At 40.8% G+C, this 17,681-nt stretch overlaps 1 protein-coding gene across 2 annotated transcripts in view; it reads right to left on the bottom strand.

The window, feature by feature from the left end:
- The window catches only part of MDGA1 (MAM domain containing glycosylphosphatidylinositol anchor 1), a 318,790-nt gene that overhangs the window by 147,162 nt on the left and 153,947 nt on the right, over window positions 1–17,681 (bottom strand). For both annotated transcript variants that reach the window (XM_087717920.1, XM_087717918.1), the window contains exon 8: window positions 14,075–14,368. In XM_087717920.1, the coding sequence (XP_087574046.1) occupies window positions 14,075–14,368 (294 nt within the window). The remainder of the gene's footprint in view (window positions 1–14,074; window positions 14,369–17,681) is intronic.

Below are 17,681 nucleotides of genomic sequence, written 5' to 3'. Positions count from 1 at the left end.
AACTGGAAGTAAATCTAGAAACAACAGCAACTAACCTCTAAGTCAGTGGTCTCCAACCTTGGCAACTTTAAGACTTGTGGACTTCAACTCCCAGAGTTCCTCAGCCAGCTTTGCTGGCTGAGAAACTCTGGGAGTTGAAGTCCACAGGTCTTAAAGTTGCCAAGGTTGAAGACCACTGCTCTAAGCCATACCTCAAACATTCTGAATTGAAATTTGGAAAAATACTTAAAAACAAACTCTTTTCTCTTCATGAGGAGTTAACCCATTAGAATGGTTCCCTGCTTTGGTTAGCTTCCTCTTCTGAAATAGCATTTTTTCCTGAAGCATATTTATATAAGGACAAGCAATTTATGCAGCCTTCAAAGAACCCCATTGCCAGATAATGCTTGTTGTTGTTGGTTGTGAAGTGGTGTCAGACCCATCACAACCCCATGGACAATATTCTTTGAGGCCTTCCTGTCCTCTACCATCCTCTGGAGTCCATTTAAGCTCATGCCTACTGCTTCGGTGACTCCATCCAGCCACCTCATTCTCCGTAGTCCCCTTCTTCTTTTGCCCTCAATCTTTCCCAGCATTAGGCTCTTCACCAGTGACTTTCCTTCTCATTAAATGGCCAAAGTATTTGAGTTTCATCTTCAGGATCTGGCCTTCTAAAGGGCAGTCAGGGTTAATCTCCTCTAGGACTGACCGGTTTGATCACTTTGCAGTCCAAGGGACTTGCAGAAGTCTTCTCCAGCACTAGTTAATGCTTATTGACTGCATAAACATAATTTCTATCTTTGCATTTTTAGTATCTGTTTGGGGGGGGGGGGAGTAAAAAGGACCGCAAGTCAAGCTTGATGACTTCATGAATACATCAATGAAGTTTTCATGGCAAAAATATGGAAGTGGCTTAGTGTCAGCTAAGATGCCTTTAAAAAAAACAACAATCAATCCCCCATCTCTAGAATTTCTTAGTGGTTATCCATTTGAGTAACAACCAAGTCTACCCTGCTTAGCTTTGTTTAAGATCAATCACATTCCGCTAGGTGGATTTAATTTACTTTTCCATTTACTTTTGGTTTGAGTCATTGGTTGGAACAAACCAAATTCTATTCCTCTCTGTGCTGAACTTAAAAGCTAATATTAGCTTCACTGGCATCCTGGGAAATATTAGGAACCACCTTTGTTAAGGGAACAATGCTAATCTAAGTGAGTTTAAAGTCTCCAGGGCCAGATGAATTACCCCTAAGGTTTTGAACGAGCAAAGGTAATTGCAGAACTACTCCTCTTGTAGTCTTTTAAAGAATTGGAGAACAGGTGAGGTCCCAGAAGTCTGGAGGAGGGCAAATGTTGTTCCTATTTTCAAAAAAGGGTAAAAGCAGGATCCAGGGAACTTGGGTAAGCTAAGATTCACTATCCAAAGTGACTCTGGGTGGCTTGCAATAGCATAAATGCATAAATATAAACCTTAAAATTAGCAATTAAACAAAGGTTAAAAATAAAGAGCATGGGCAGCAGAGGGGGGGGGGTGAGTGTCTCAATTAACCAACCACCTCTCATATGCATCTCACCTCTAGTAGCAAGAAGTTCCAGAGACTGGGGACCACAGCAGGGAAAGCTCATCTACTAGATCCTGCAGTCAAAATTCCTTGAACAACAGATCCACAGAGGGAATCTTTTGCCAAAGAGAATAGGCAGAGCCAATTTCTTTGGGGCATGATGATGCCTCAGATAACTTGGTTCCATGGCATGAAATTAGTCTTATCTTAGTTAAAATAATTCAATTACATTTACCAGAAGAAATGTAAAGTCATGGGTCTAGGTGAAAAACTTTTACAGGAGGGAGCAAATCTGGCTCAAAAGCAGCACATGTGCAAAAGATTTGGGTGTACTAGTGGATCACATACTCAATGTGTCCAAACCATGTAATGCAGTTGCAAAGAACGTAATGATATTTTAAGGAATATAAAGCGAAACATAAGAGTTTAGACTGTGGGAAATCAGTATTTCATTCTACTCTGCCTTGGTTAGCTCTCTCACTTGGAATATTGAATTCAGTTCTATACGTCCAGTTTTTTTTTAACTGGAGCTATTATGGAAAAGATCTGCTAGGATGAAGAAATGACTGGAAACCAAGTCCTAGAGGGATGCTTAAAAGACTTAGGCATATTTAGCCTGTAGAAGAAAAATTTGAGAAGACATAATAGCTGTCTTCAAATATCTGAAGGGCTGTCATATTGCAGAGAATTTGGACTTATTCTCACTTGCTCCAGAGGGTAAGACTAGAACTAATGGGATGAAATGTCAAGGATATAGATACACTTTAGTCATTAGAAAGAACTTTTTGACAGTAAGAGCTTGTTGATCAATGGATTAGGCTATTGCAAGGAGTGGTTTCTTCCACTTCACTGGAGATTTTTGAACAGAGGTGGGATAAATTATTTATCATGAACGAATTCTCCATTGTTCAGGAGTTTGAACTTGATGAGCTCTTAGGTCACTTCCCACTTTATGATTCTATGTTACATATAAAAATGTCACTATAGAAATAAACCTTATTCTTAAATCATATTATGGAGTAACCATGTTTAACAATAGCCAATAAATTATGTGGGGTTTTCTTTGGGGAAGGGAAATAAGCTGGCAATTTTTATAATTAATTTAAATCCACTTGGTGGTCATGAAGGTGTTTCACATTTTTTTGGTGTAGAAATTAAAACTGAATTCAGTTTATCACTAAGCGTGTTGAAGAATTCATTTAACTTAAACATGTATTGGTTTATGCTACTGATGCTTTGACATTTTGCATGAGTTCCAACTGTTGAGATCTCAAGGGTATGGAAGTATATATAAGCCTCATTCCTCCTGGCATTTTGCTTGACTGTTATGCCCTCTCTATTCCATCAGGACTTTGATCCTGATTGATACGGGAGACCTTTGTATTACTGATGATGTTGTTGATTTTCATTTTGTCTTGAACATACATTGCCCAGAGTCATGTGTGGTTGCTGTGATTCATAGTTATTCCAAAATAGTTAATGAATAATACCTTTTGGAATAATGAGTTCAAATATTATGTTCTTGTACATCAGCAAAAGATTTATCAGTTTTAATATTTAAAAAAAACAAGAGAAAATTTGTTTAAGATATATTGGAAATCTTCAAGGATGTTTAATAAGGATCAGTCATATCACAACGAAAGGTTTAAAAATAAAGGATTGATTGTAATAACTAACATCTGGAAATGCAGTTCACAAGTTGCAACATTAACTCACAGTCTGGGCATGTCCTATTACTGGCACAATTTGGACTTGACCTCATAGAACTGTTAATGCTATGTGACATTCAATTCTCATATGCTCGGACCATCCTCCTTTCTGAAAGCTGCTTTGCCTAGTTTTTAATCCTCTGATCACCCTCACAGCTTTTTTCTGAACTAATTCCAATTGGTCTGAGTTCTTAGAATGGGGTATTCAGAAATGGACACAATACTCAGATGAGATCTGTCTCATGAGTTGGAAGGGACCTTGGAAGTCTTCTAGTCCAACCCCCTGCCTAGGCAGGAAACGTTATACCATTTCAGACAAATGGCTATCCAATTTCTTCTTAAAGACTTCCAGTGTTGGAACAGTCACAGCTTCTGAGGCAAGATGTTCCACTGATTCATTGTTCTAACTGTCAGGAAATTTCTTCTCAGTTCTAAGTTGCTTCTCTCCTTGATTAGTTTTCACCCATTGCTTCTTGTTCTACCCGCAGGTACTTTGGAGAATAGTGTGACTCTCTCTTCTTTATGGCAACCCCTAAGATATCGGAATACTGCTATCATGTCTCTCCTAGTCCTTCTTTTCATAAGACTAGACATATCCAGTTCCAGCAATTGTTCTTTATATGTTTTATCCTCAAGTCCCCATATCATCTGTTGCTTTTCTCTGCACTCTTTCTAGAGTCTTAACATCTTTTTTACATCATGACAACCAAAATTGGATGCAGTATTCCTAGCGTGGCCTTACCATTATAAAATGGTATAAATACTTTACGTGATTCTGTCCCTCTGTTTATGCAGCCTAGAACTGGGTTGTCTTTTTTGGCAGCTGCTGCACACTGCTGGCTCATATTTAAGTGATTGTTCACTAGGACTCCAAGATCCCTCTCAGTCACCACTATTGAGCAAGGTACCACATATACTGTACCTGTGCATTTCGTTTTTCTTGCCTAAATTCACCATTGAATTTCATTTTATTTGATAGTGCCCAATGTTCAAGTCTATAAAGATCCTTCTGTATCTTAAGCCTATCTTCTGAAGTCTTGGCTATTCCTGCTAGCTTGATGTCATCTGCAAATTTGATGAGTTCCCATCTATCTCCTTGTCCAAATCATTGATGAATATGTTGAAGAATGCTTGGCCTAAAACAGAGTTCTGGGGTATGCCACAGCATACCGCCCTCCATGTAGCTGCAGTTCCATTAGGACTACACGATGAGTGTAGTTGGTCAGCCACCATCTGGTGGTGATGCTATCTAACCCACATTTTTCTATTTTATCAAGTAGTAGGTTATATTCTACTTTCTCAAATGCCTTACTGAAGTCAAAGTAAATTATATCGACAGCATTCCTCTGATCCACTAATTTTGTCACTTTGTCAAAAAATGCAATAAGATTACTCTGGCGTGATCTGTTTTTGACAAACCTTTGTTGGCTTTTGATTATCACTTTGTTTGCATCTAGGTGTTCACTGATTTGTTGCTTAATTATCTTTTCCAGAATCTTCCCTAGTATTGAGGTCAGGCTGATGGGTCTATAGTTTGCTGGATCTCTCCCCCCCACTTTTTTTTTTTTAAATATGGGAACCACACCAGCTCTTTTCCAGTCCTCTGACAGTTCCCCGGTGCTCCAGGATCTTTGAAAGATATAGTTCAATGGTTTTAAGATCCCATTTGCCAGTTTCTTCAGAACCTTGGGGTGTAATCCACTTGGTCCTCGTGATTTGAACTTATCTAGTATAGACAGGTGCTCACCTATCGTTTTCTTCCCTATTTTAACTTATGTTCCTAATCTGTTTTTTTATGGAGGTGTTTTTAATTTGTTAATTTAATTTTTAATTTTTAATTTAATTTAATTTTTGTGGAGGTGTTTTAAACTGTTTTTCCCTTTGTGTAAAGACAGATGCAAAAAATAAGTTAAGTAGTTCTGCTTTCTCCTTGTTGTTTGTCACCTTCTTGCCACTTTCTCCCAGCAATGGACCAATTGTTTCCTTGACTTTTTTATTATTTTTAACATATTTGAAGAAGGTTTTTTTTCTTATTTTTTACTTTTGTCTCAAGCCTTTGATTGTTGTGAGCCTTATCTTTCCTCACTTCATCTTTGCAGCCTTGGGCTATTTGCTGATATTCTGCCTTAGCTTTGTGCCCCTCTTTCTACTTTTTATACTTGCCCTTTTTGTCATTCAATTTGTCAGAGAGTTCTTTATGTAGCTATTCTGGTTTCTTTTGAGAGCTGTTATTTTTATTCTTCATTGGTATTGTGCTAAACTGGGCTTTTATAATCTTATTTTTCAAAAATTCCAAAGCCTCTTGAATTGTTTTTCCCTTGAGGATTCTCATCCATGGAATCCTTCCCAAGCTCTCTCTAAGTTTATTGACATTAGCTCTCTTAAAGTCCAAGACTCTAGTTTGACTTTGTTGTATTGCTTGTCTCAATGCACAATAAAGTGAATGATTAATTTTTGTGATCTAGAAATGGTTGAGACAGCCTCAAATTGCATTTGTCTTCTGTGCAGTCACAACACATTGTGTTGATTCATATCCAGCTTGTAATCAAGTATGATTACAAGTTCTGTTTCACAAGTTTTGTCACCAAGCTACATATCCTCCATCCTACACCTGTGCATCTGATTTATGCTTATTAAATTACTTTTTCTTCTATTAAATTTTATTCTGAGTTTTTCATTTATCAAACTCTCAAGATGTTTTTGAATTTCATTTCTATTTTCTATTCTACTCAAGAAATAAGGAATTGCCATTGAGTCTTCCCTGAGATAATTTTAAAGATACTTCCATTTGCTTGTAATGCCATTCAAATATTACTAGGTTATTAAAATGCCATAGGGTACTTTCTCAAATACTTAGTTGAAATCAAAATAGGCTATTAATATTACATTCCCACAATGCGCTAAAGAAGTTAACCAATAAAAAAGTTGCTAAAATTCATTTTTAACAAATCCATGTTGACCACTAGAAGCTGCTGCATTATCTTCAAGGTGCTTACAAAACAATCCATTTATGATCGCTCATAGAATCGTCCTGAATATTGTTGTTAGACAATATCCCCATTCCCCCAACAGCATTTTTGCAGATTGAGACAATATTTATATTCCTCCCAAAGTCCAGGACTTCATCAGCCCTCCAGAATTTTCATGGATAAGATATTAAGGTTCAGCCAGACCATTACCAACTAATTTCAATGTTGTGCATGCAAATCATTTGGCCTTGGAAATTTAAACCAATTCAGAATACATAGATATTCTTGATTATGTTTATATTCTTCTTAAGCATCAGTCCTGTCCATTTCTCTAGTTCTTCACAACTGCATTGCTGGAAAATACACCTTTTGCTGAAAAGGTACTAGACCAACTGATTCACACTTTTTTTACTCTGTAAAATCCTTGAAATCATTTTCAGATCTCAGGGAATACTTGCATAAAAATGGCAAAAATATGAAAATCTCATAATACAATTCAATTTTAACTTACTTATGTTTTACAACCACGGCAACGAGGCATGCTTGTCGCTGAATCATAGCACATAAACATTTCCAACACTGTGACTACTAACATAGAGTGGTGCAGAAAGTTTTTAAAAATGCTTGTTTTTTTCTATTGGTCATGATCTCTTGTGAAACCTCTAGTGATTTCTCATGAAATCTCAGAATTTTATGGAACTCCAGCTGAAAATGGCTGTACTGCACTACACATCTTTTTAAATATATTAGTGCTCTCTATTTTTCTGGTTCCTCTCTATTGCTGGTACCTATAGAATGTATCTGTCCCAAATATCATTTAAGGCAGTGTTTTTCAACCTTTTTTGTGCAAAGGCACACTTTTTTCATGAAAAAAATCACGAGGCACACCACCATTAGAAAATGTTAAAAATGTTTAACTCTGTGCCTATATTGACTATATATAAAGTAATTCTCTTGAATCCTCCGCGATTGTTGCTATGGGCGCACGCATGGGACGTCAGTGACGTCCCTGCGTGCACTACCTCCCGGTGGTCCCCGCGTTTTTAAAGTAAACACGGGGCCGCAGGGACTTAATAGAGGGACACAGACAATGTTCCCTCTAATTTTTTTTCAGTGTGAGCAGAAAAGTATAGTGTTTGAGCGGCATATTTTCATGCCTGAGCACCTGAATTTTTTTCACAGATGTCACCTAAGACAACAACGAAATCAGTATTATTTGAAACTCAAAGTTATGTTTATTCAAGGTACCCGCTTAATTAAAAGTGTTATATAATATCAGTATCACTTAACAACGGTCCTGCTTAGCAACCAAAATGTTGGCTCAGAAACTCTGGCATTGAAGCATGCAAGTCTTAAAGCTGTCAAGTTACAAGACCTTTTCACCCCTAACCCTTTAGGAAAAAAAACCCAGGGGTCTTCAAACCTGACAGCTTTAAGCCTTGTGGACTTCAACTCCCAGAATTCCTCCTCCAGTCATGTTGCAGCAACGTCATCTGCGTGGATCTGCTCTATCTTCAGTTTTTTTCACAGGGGGCAGGGCTGCCGCTGAAGATGCCAACGAGCCCCCGCCGCCACTAGAATAGCTGCTGCCGCCTCCTCCTCCTCCTCCAACAGCACCAACATATTTGCTGCCCAGCGCTGCAGCCGAGGTGAAGCCTCCAAAGCTCCCGCAGGCGCCCCCGCCCATGGCAGCGGCGGCGGTGCCACCCCCTCCGCTCGGAGCACCTCAGCTGGGCTCTGGGTTACCCCTGCCGCCGCCTCCACCTCCACGGTTTTTCAAAAGCCATGAGGCCTTTTTCCCTGCCCCCCCTCCACCGCCTTCCTACTAGCTCCCGCGGCCAAATGGCTGGAGGAAGGGGGAGGGATAACACGGGGGCCAGCGCAGGTGCTCTGCGTGGAGCCACCACACACAACTGGTGTGCTCCACAAATGTTCCTGCTCACTAGCTCAAAAGGGCCCTCGCTGTTTCTCCAGGCAGCCCTCGCCCCTCCGTCCAGCCGAAGGTCGCTCCTGGCCAGGCAGGCTCCCCGCAGCTGCTCAGAGGCTCACTCTCCTCCTCGTAGCACCGTGAAATCCTTGGGTGGCTCCCAGCTCCTCTGCAATACAGCCAGTCCTTGACTTAGCCTCCATGCAGAGCACCTGAGCTGGCCCCCGTGTTATCCCTCCCCCTTCCTCCTCCGCCGTGCTTTTGAGGAGCTATTTGGCTGCAGGAGCTAGTAGGAAGGCGGCAGAGAGGGGGGAGCAGGGAAAAAGGCCTCATGGCTTCTGAAAAACCGCGGAGGTGGAGGCGGCGGCAGGGGTAACCCAGAGCCCAGCTGAGGTGCTCCGAGCGGAGGGGGAGGCACCGCCGCCGCTGCCATGGGCGGGGGCGCCTGTGGGAGCTTTGGAGGCTTCACCTCGGCTGCAGCGTTGGCGGCAAATCTGGCAGTGCTGTTGGAGGAGGAGGAGGCAGCAGCAGCTATTCCCTTCAGATTCGGGAGCCTGTGGCAGAAATCACTGCGCGCAGTTTGAAATGGCTGCACGGTGTTTTCTTGCCACGTGCGCAGCCAAGGCAAAAACACCTGGCGGGTGTTTTTCCCACGGCACACCTTACACTATGTCACGGCACACTAGTGTGCCACGGCACAGTGGTTGAAAAACACTGATTTAAGGCATCCTACTTAATTTCCTATTGGTTAGCACCACAAAGATTAAAGCTCTTCTAAGAACTTGCCATGTTTTGACCATACAAATTTAAAACCATTCTTATTAATTGCAGTCTTCCCATGCCAGATCAAGATCTTAGAAATCAAATGTCTTCTGGTAGTGTTGGTTGTATGGCCAATTATAATTTCTCCATTTTCTTCTTTCAATCCTAGGGACTAGTATAATGGATAAGAATACTGCCTCTGTAAAGCTTCCATCTTAAACTTTCGAAGTTCCTGCTGATGTAGTTGTTATTTACGTATTTATCTTTCTCCATGAGCGTTAGCAGAAAGATAAATTCATCAATGGGCCCAAGTAATTCTTGAAAGTTGTTCTGTCAAAACTCTGTGTTTGACTCCTGGTAAACAAAAAATGCTTCACAAGACAATGGGCCGTATTGGCACTTTTTTGTAATGGCAATGATCTTAATTCTACCCTTTGAGTTCTTTCAGAGTGCAGTTTAACGTCACTGCTCTATAGGGATTTAGTCAGACTCCCTTGGGAGAAGCTACCCAACACTCAACAGATTTTTTTTATTGCATGCTATAATGAAACTACCTAAAACAGCCAATTGCCCCTATCAATATGAGAAGATAGCTCCCTCTTATACCTACTAGAGTTTTCCACATTTCCTATGGCTTAAGGCATGACCTGCTTTGCAGTTCTCAGCTAGGGGACAATTGGTTGTTGAGGTAACTGACATTTCTATCCTGTGGTGAAATTCAATTTTTTTTACTACCGATTCTGTGGGCGTAGCTTGGTGGGTGTGGCAAGGGAAGGATACTGCAAAATCCCTATTCCCACCCACTCTGCGACCAGCCAGAGCTGCTATTTGAACTACTCAAAATTTCTGCTACCGGTTCTCCAGAACCTGTGAGAACCTGCTGAATTTCATCCTTGTTTCTATCCCAATGCATCTTACCTAGATCCATTAGTTCTTTTTCTTCCTTAAGATACAGATAGTCCTTGTTTAGCAACTATCTCATTAACGACTGTATACAGTTACGCCAGTGATGAGAAAGTAACTTTATGACCAATGCTCACATGTTTGACCATTGCAGTTCAGTAAAGCAAAAGAAAGCTGAAATAAGATCATAAGCATACTCACAATTTCACTTAGCAACTGTTTCCACTGTACCATGAGTAGAAAACTTTTATTTTCTGTTCTGTTCTCAGGTTCTCAAATTAATCAAGAACGTTCATTTATATCCCTCGTACACAGTCTGCTTACCCAGCAAAAAGCAATTATTAGGTCTCAGTAAACACCTTTGCAGTCAGCAACTATTCCTTTCTCACAATCCACATACAATCTCTCAGAATATGTAGCTTCTCTGGTCATTCTCCTGTTTTGTTATTTTTCCTTTGAACTCCTCTAGCAGATTAAAGGACAGTTTGCTCACTGTCCTTTAATCTAATCATTGTTGTTGAACATGCAGATCTTCTTCTTGAGTATTTTGAATTGATCACAATATCAATAACTGTAGATCTCTCGTGTGTGGGATACAGCTAACATCATTATTGCTTTTAATAGAGTGAAATGATAAATCTACACCTGCTTTTCAGCATTGGATTTATGATATGTTATTTGCCAATATTTTAATTGTTTTTTTTAAACACACACAAATGAACAAAAAAGTAAACTTTTGAACAAGCTGCTTTGTTTTGGATATAATATTTTTTTCCCATTAAAAAAATATTTTCCATTTTCATAGCATATAATCACATGTATACTATTACATAGTTTTGGATATAATCTTACTGTTAGATATTAGTTCTAACTACAGTGGTTTCCATCAATGTCCTCTGTTCTGGCAGGAACAGAGGTTTAATCCTATTGGTCGAAGGGTCTGACAGCTCCCTATAAAGGGCTGCTGTCAGACTCAACCTTCGCTGGATTGTTCTCACTTGTTGTACTCAATAAAGAGCTGTTGTTACCGTTAAGCCTCTGTGTGCCTATTCATTACCCAATCTAACACTGGTGACAAAGGTAGGATTGGAAGGCAACTAGGCGAACCAAAAAGAGAGTAGCAAGCCAGCAAATATATCCAGCCCGGAGCTCAGTGCGGCTTCGAGCAGCCATTTTTGAGCGACAAACTCAAATCGCCCTCTGTACACAAAATGGCTATGCATGCCTCACTGACTCCGTATGACCCAGTCACCAAGCACTGGGAATCGTACATGCTAAGATTTGACTGCTTCCTCAAGGCAAACGACCTCATGGGCCTTCCCAAAGGCTGCAAGAAGAACATGTTCCTCAGATACTGTGGCCAGGAAGTGTTTGAGTTGGTGAAAAATCTTTCTGAGCCGACACCGCTTCAACCAGTCACCTGGTCCATACCACAGCAGATGCTAAGGACCCACTATGCACTCAAGCCGTCCAAGCAAGTTCACCGGCATGAGTTTAACATCAGAAACCAGAAAGAGGGCGAGTCGATTAATGAGTACGTTGTGGCACTTTACAAGGCCACAGCGTATTGTGAATTCCGAGACCTGGACGAGATTTATGGCATGTGGGACATTAACCTGCAGAGGAAGTTACTCGCTAAATCTAACCTTACTCTGCAGATCACCTTGGATGAGGCCAGGGTGTCCAAATCAGCCGCCAAATCTACTAAGACTCTGTAGCATCAAAGTGTACCACAAGACACGCGAAAGAGTACACATGTACATCGCGAGGCTGCAGAGCCCAGGAGCTCAAAAGGCAAGGAAGATGATAGCTGCTGCATGCGCAGTAGCCATGCCCAGCCGGCACTCAAATTCAAATCGTGTCTCCCGCTTTGCGCCAGCTGCGGAGACCATGCCAGATTGACTTGCCGTTTCTGCCAGTGCTGTGAATGAAAGGGGCAGACCTCCTCATTGACTGCCTTGAGACTGGGCCTGTCTCATCCAGTGATGTTGCCCGTCACGTTGCCAAGGACTCCACCATCAAGCAAATTTTGAACTTGGTGTGGAGGGGGTGGCCCAAGGGTCCTGTTGGAGTTTATTTTAAAATGTAATTTGCCAAACATGATGAGTTATCGGTTGTTAATGGCTGTTTACTCTGTGGGGGACCAGGTAGTTGTTCTACCCAAACTGTGTATTGCAGTATTAGAGGCTTTACACATAGGGCATCCTGGAATTGTCAGGATGAAGTCTTTGGCTAGGAGTTATGTGTGGTGGCCTAACATGGACAGGGAGATCGAAGAGTGTGTGGCTACCTGCACACTGTGCCAGGAGTCCAGACCAGCTCCCCCAGAGGTGCCCGCTAAGAGTGGGAGCGACCTCAAGCACCAAGGTCTAGGGTGCACATTGACTTTGCTGGCCAAGTTCATGGCCAGACATTTCTCGTAGTTGTGAACGCCTAATTGAAATGGCTAAAGGTAGTCCTGATGACCTCCATTATGGCAGAAACGGTCATCAAGGTGCTACAGAGACTTTTCTCCATGCACAGCCTGCCCAACGTCTTGGTCTTGGACAATGGGCCCCAATTCACAGCCATGCAATTTGAGACCTTCCTAGTAGCTCAGGGAATCAGGCATGCCCTGATCAGACCATTCCATCCGGCCTCCAATGGTCAGGCGGAGAAAATGGTGAGATCTGCAAAAGAGGCCCTCTCTAGGATGGACCCGGGAGATTGGCAAACACGGGTTGATCACTATTTGCTAATTCAGCACATCACACCCAGTGCCACTGCAAGGAGAAGCCCCTCTGAGCTTCTCATGGGTTGCCGGCTAAGGTCCTACTTAGACCGGCTACACCCCAGTTTTTCTGCCTCATTGCCCCCAGACTCAACAAGCAAGGTTTGGACATTTAGCATAGGGGATTCAGTATACGCCCACAACTACACCGAGGGGAACTCTGTGGATTCCTGCCACAGTGATAGGCATCACCGGCCCTCACTCTTACCTCTTAGAGCTCGAGGACAGTAGGAATTGGAGAAAGCATATTGACCAATTCCGTGGCTGCCTCTCCAACTCCATTCTTAGACAACCAGAGGTAACTCCTGCATGAATTAGCCAAAGCCCTACCCAAACGGAGAAAACACTCACTCCTTCCATGGCCAACTCAAGCCTGAGAGTACCGGAAAACGTATCTGGTTATGTTGCAGGCCTGCAGAGAGGTACGAACGAACCAGCTCAAGAAGCTCCAGCCGCGGCCTGTGAAAGGTCCCAGGAGCTTCCACCAAGCAGAGCTGTGGAGCAAACAGGTCCATCCGACCTGTCCAAGGAAACCCCTCCTACTGAACTGCACAGGTCAGGCAGAGGTACCCAAAAGTCCGCCTACCTGCGTGACTACGTTACAAGTAGGATTGTTCCAACCAAGAGGGGAGGGGTGTTAGATATTAGTTCTAACTATAGTGATTTCCACCAAAGTCCTTTAATTCTATTGGTGGAAGAGTCTGACAGCTCCCTATATAAGGGCTGCTGTCAGACTCAACCTTCGCTGGATTGTTCTCACTTGTTGTACTTAATAAAGAGCTGTTGTTACCATTAAGCCTGTGTGTGCCTATCCATTACCCAATCTAACACTTACAAAGTTTTTTTTAATTTTAATTATGACATACTATTAATAAAATTGCATATATATACTTTGATATCATACTATAATGTTAAAATATTTCTTCTATTTTCTGCAATTGTTATGGATTCAGGGCAGATGTGGGTTTCTTGGACATGCAGAAAGCAGCACAGTTGGCATCACATTGCTTGACATCAAAATAACCTGGGCCATTCAAGGACAAAAGGGTATCTTTTCAGAGTGACATGCTCACAAAGCAGAGATTAAATAGTCATCCCTTTCCCCAATCATCAGAGGCAGACAGTTCATAAATTAAGTTTGGTCAGATACCAGTGAACACATTCAGGTCTCTATAATAGCACAGACATTGGGATACAAACTGGGAAATGTTCCTAGGACAGTTTCTGAATTGAGTATTTTACTGCCTTAGGTTAAAATTGTATATTATATTATATATCATATAAAATTATATATTCCATTATAACATTTTAACCACTAAATCTAATATTTAAACTTTTCTGGCTCTGTGTAAGTACAAGATCTAGTAACTCATACCCTTGTCTGCACACTACTTTTGTTATTAACGGAAAATAAAACAAAATTATCTAGTATGCAAAGTCAATAAAGATATATAGGCTGCATCAAAGAGAATACGTTCCTCATTTATACTTACACTGTACGTTGAGTTGCACCAGGGCCTCTCGAGGTCTAATGTTGAAGCCATTGTATCTGGCTGTCTGGCATTTGTAAATCCCACTCATTTTTTGAGTCACCTTCTCAAAATACAGCTTCCCATCATTTGTTTCCACTGTCATGGTCCCTGAAGGCATAGGAGCCTCTTTATCAACTCTGGACCAGATGATAGGAGGTTTGGGTTTCCCTCGGACTTCACACTGTAACTCTGCTCTCGAATCTTCACGGACAGTAATGATGGATTGACCCTTGGGCACCATGATGGTTGGAGGCACTATTGGGAAAAAGATGACAAGAAAGAACACCTATTCAACAGCAATGTTTAAAAATTAGCTTAGTGGTGTGTGTATGTAAAAGATTGCTGAAGTTGAAGTCAAGGCATTATTACTTCTTTGAACTTGTTATTTTAAACAACACTGATTCAGTCAATCACCATCATTATTTCTTCTATATACTACCACATAATTTGGCTTCTGCTTGGCATAAGAAAAAGCCTTCCTCATTCTGTTATTCCTATCTTTAAAAAAGAGGAGAAAGAACCCGTCTAACTACCTACCAGTCATCTTAACATTGTCTTTTGTCAACACTCTGGAACAGATTATTAAGCAATCGATTAAAAAAGAATGCATTGCTTGGAAAAACCAACATGAGCTTATTAAGAAGAAATTACAACAAATCAATGTGATATTTTTGACAAAGTGACTAGTTTAGTTAACTATAATAGTCTAGCAGGGTGTTCTGCAAAAATTCAATAATATTTTGTATGCAATTCTACTGTGGAGTATAGCAAAATATGAGAAATAAGAATTGTTTTCTTTTGCCACAGGCATTCTACTTCTGTCTAAAGGTCTTTGTATTTTGTGATTTTCTCTGTTCTTTCTCTTCTCTTCTGCTGTCTCAGACACTTCAACTTCCATTATTCCAACTTCATTGTTTTTCTTATCAACAATTTTATGTCTGGGATGTTATGTGGCAGGGGCATGTCTGTTTAAAGTCTAAAATCCCAAAGCATTTTAGCTTCTTCATTTTCTAATACCTTGTCTATTTTGTGGTCTCACCTGTTTTTGCTTAGTGTTGGTGCTTGGTATTATCTTGAAGATATTCCAATGCCCTTTTGTCACGCTGTTGTTTGTAATCAATCTATACCAGGGGTGTCAAACTCGATCCCATCATGGGCCGCATCAGGAGATTTTTTGCCTTGGGGAGGGGGGTGAGGTGGGTGTAGCCTGGTCATTGTGGCTGACTGGGTGGACGTGGTTGGTCCCAGGGCTGCAGGGGCTAGTCCCTCATTGTTTTCAGGATGGCTCCACAGGTGAATTCTGCAATCTATTGCGGGCTGAGCCACATGCATGTATGTGGGGGTCACACACATGCGGGGTGGCAGGGTGCATGCGTGGGGTCACACACACATGCATGGGGTGAGGGGAAAGCAGGTTTTCATGTGCACATGCATGTGGGGGAGGGGTCGCACATTGCATTTTGGATGCGCACGTGCGCTTTCAGAATGCGACGACAAAAAGGTTGGCCATCACTGTTATATAGCAATTATAATATTGTAATATAACATAATACTATATTATACTAATTATTATTTTAAATGTATTGGCCTCCAACTCCAGTGGATTCCAGAGCAACTCCTTTAGATGGAGGTTTTAGTCCAGAGAAGAGAAAAGATTGTGAAGACATAAGAGTTGAGCTAGGTGGCCTTCAAGGTAGCTACCAATCCCTTTATTTCTATGATTGAAAATGCTGTAAAATTTTGTCACCTTATGAAGCAGTTTGTAACTCATTCCCATTGGTTCAAGTCCAAATATCTTGCATACAAAGAATAAAATTGTTCCATCATCTTTCTGATTGTTCCATATACCTTATTGCTTCTAAATCTTACTTTCCTCAATTCCTCCAACTTTCAGAACTTGCTCTTCATAATCTTCAGAGTCTTCTCTGCCCTCTTTTTAAGATTATAATTAGGGGATACAGATTCTTCAGGGCTGCTCACTCCTATTGGTTGATCTCCAAATATATTTGAACTATAACCTTTTTTTTTCACTAGAAAAATTCCAGGAGTAAAACTGGTAGGACATCTGTTGGGAAAGATTATTGTAGGGAATATCTGTACTAAAATATCATGGAAACTGATATGATTGTAATTCTTTGTGAAGTCCTCTTTCTCTCCTCAAATATTTTTATGTATATATTTACATTTTGAAGAGATTTAAAATGCAATGTAAAAGTTCCAAAATTATTTTTACCTGCATGACCAAGTAATGTCTGCATGTAACTCATAAATTTAAGAGGGCCAAGAGGGAGTGTGATGATTCTAATCATATAAAAATATAGCACATAGCTGGCTTAAAGGCATATTTATGTAGGTCTAGCATCCAGTATCTCCATCAACTGTATCACTAGGCAATAAGAAGGTGAATTTTCAATTTGCAGGTCTTCTGTGGGCTATGGAATCTCATCAAATCCTCTCTTATATGGTGTGAAGATTGAGCTGCACCCGCATGGCTCAGTTCTGCCAGCATATGCTCACCTGGCAGGAGACAATTTTCTTTATGGGGAAAAATGTGTAAATTGCATTTGAAAAGTTTTTAATTAAAGGAGGCTTTCTGGGACCCTTATCCTGGATGACCTGCTTGCTAAATCTTATGAGGGGAAGAAGATTCAGAAACCAGGGAATAAATACACCACTATTCCTATCTGTGGTCAAACTAGGGGAAAGATCCACACTTCTGTATGAACATGGTGAAACATTTTTCAAAACCCATTAATTTTTTTTTTTTTTACAGCTGTGGGAACTTTACATGGACTCTTTACTGAAAAAAAAAACAAGAGAGAAGAATGAATTGGTGATCTTGGGATCTGGTGATTAAAAATGAGCTTACGGAGAAAAGTTTAAGATTTCTTGTAGAAAGGAGTGCGAACAGTTGCATGTTTTTCTTTGTCAATTTCTTTCTTGTTTCTCTAGTTCTTATTTTTTATGTTCTTGTTTGGTGTATGTGTATGTGTGTTTACAGTTCCATACTCCATTTAGATTATTTCTGAATTTCTCTGTGGTAGGAGCCTTGCCAAGGATTTTCTTTTGGAAACTTGTTTTAAATGGACTGCTAGCATTCCCATCATTTCTCTGATAGGCACCTGTGACCTTTGTTGCAAACATACTTCAGAAAGCTCTGTTCTCTACCTGCCTTACCTCTGAATCCCTCTGAGAAACGAAGTAGATGTGATGTTAAGTGAATCATTAGAAACTAAACCACTGTTTGTTTTAGTCAATAAGTATGAAGGTTATTTTCAATGGGACAACAGTACATATGGAGGGCAGGTAATCCCAACAGAAATGCTGCGGATGGTTTTGAGCTAAAAATAAATAAAATAAACAAAATTCGCTAGCACAAACAAGGTATTTTTTTCAAAAACAAAACAAAACCATCACAGTGCATGTGGAGGAGGGGGCTACGGCCTAAAGATGGAAAGTTTCAATAATTTCCCCTTGGATTTATCCCTGATGAATATCATTGCCCTCCTCCATTACATTTACCGTATATACTCGAGTATAGGCCGACCCGAATATAAGCCGAGGCACC

Source organism: Thamnophis sirtalis, unplaced genomic scaffold (assembly GCF_051295495.1).
Source record: "Thamnophis sirtalis isolate CommonGarterSnake01/CBP01778 unplaced genomic scaffold, rThaSir2_p1.2 scaffold_6, whole genome shotgun sequence".
NCBI classification, from domain to species: Eukaryota; Metazoa; Chordata; class Lepidosauria; order Squamata; family Natricidae; genus Thamnophis; species Thamnophis sirtalis.
This window is presented reverse-complemented; position numbering and strand designations above follow the sequence as displayed.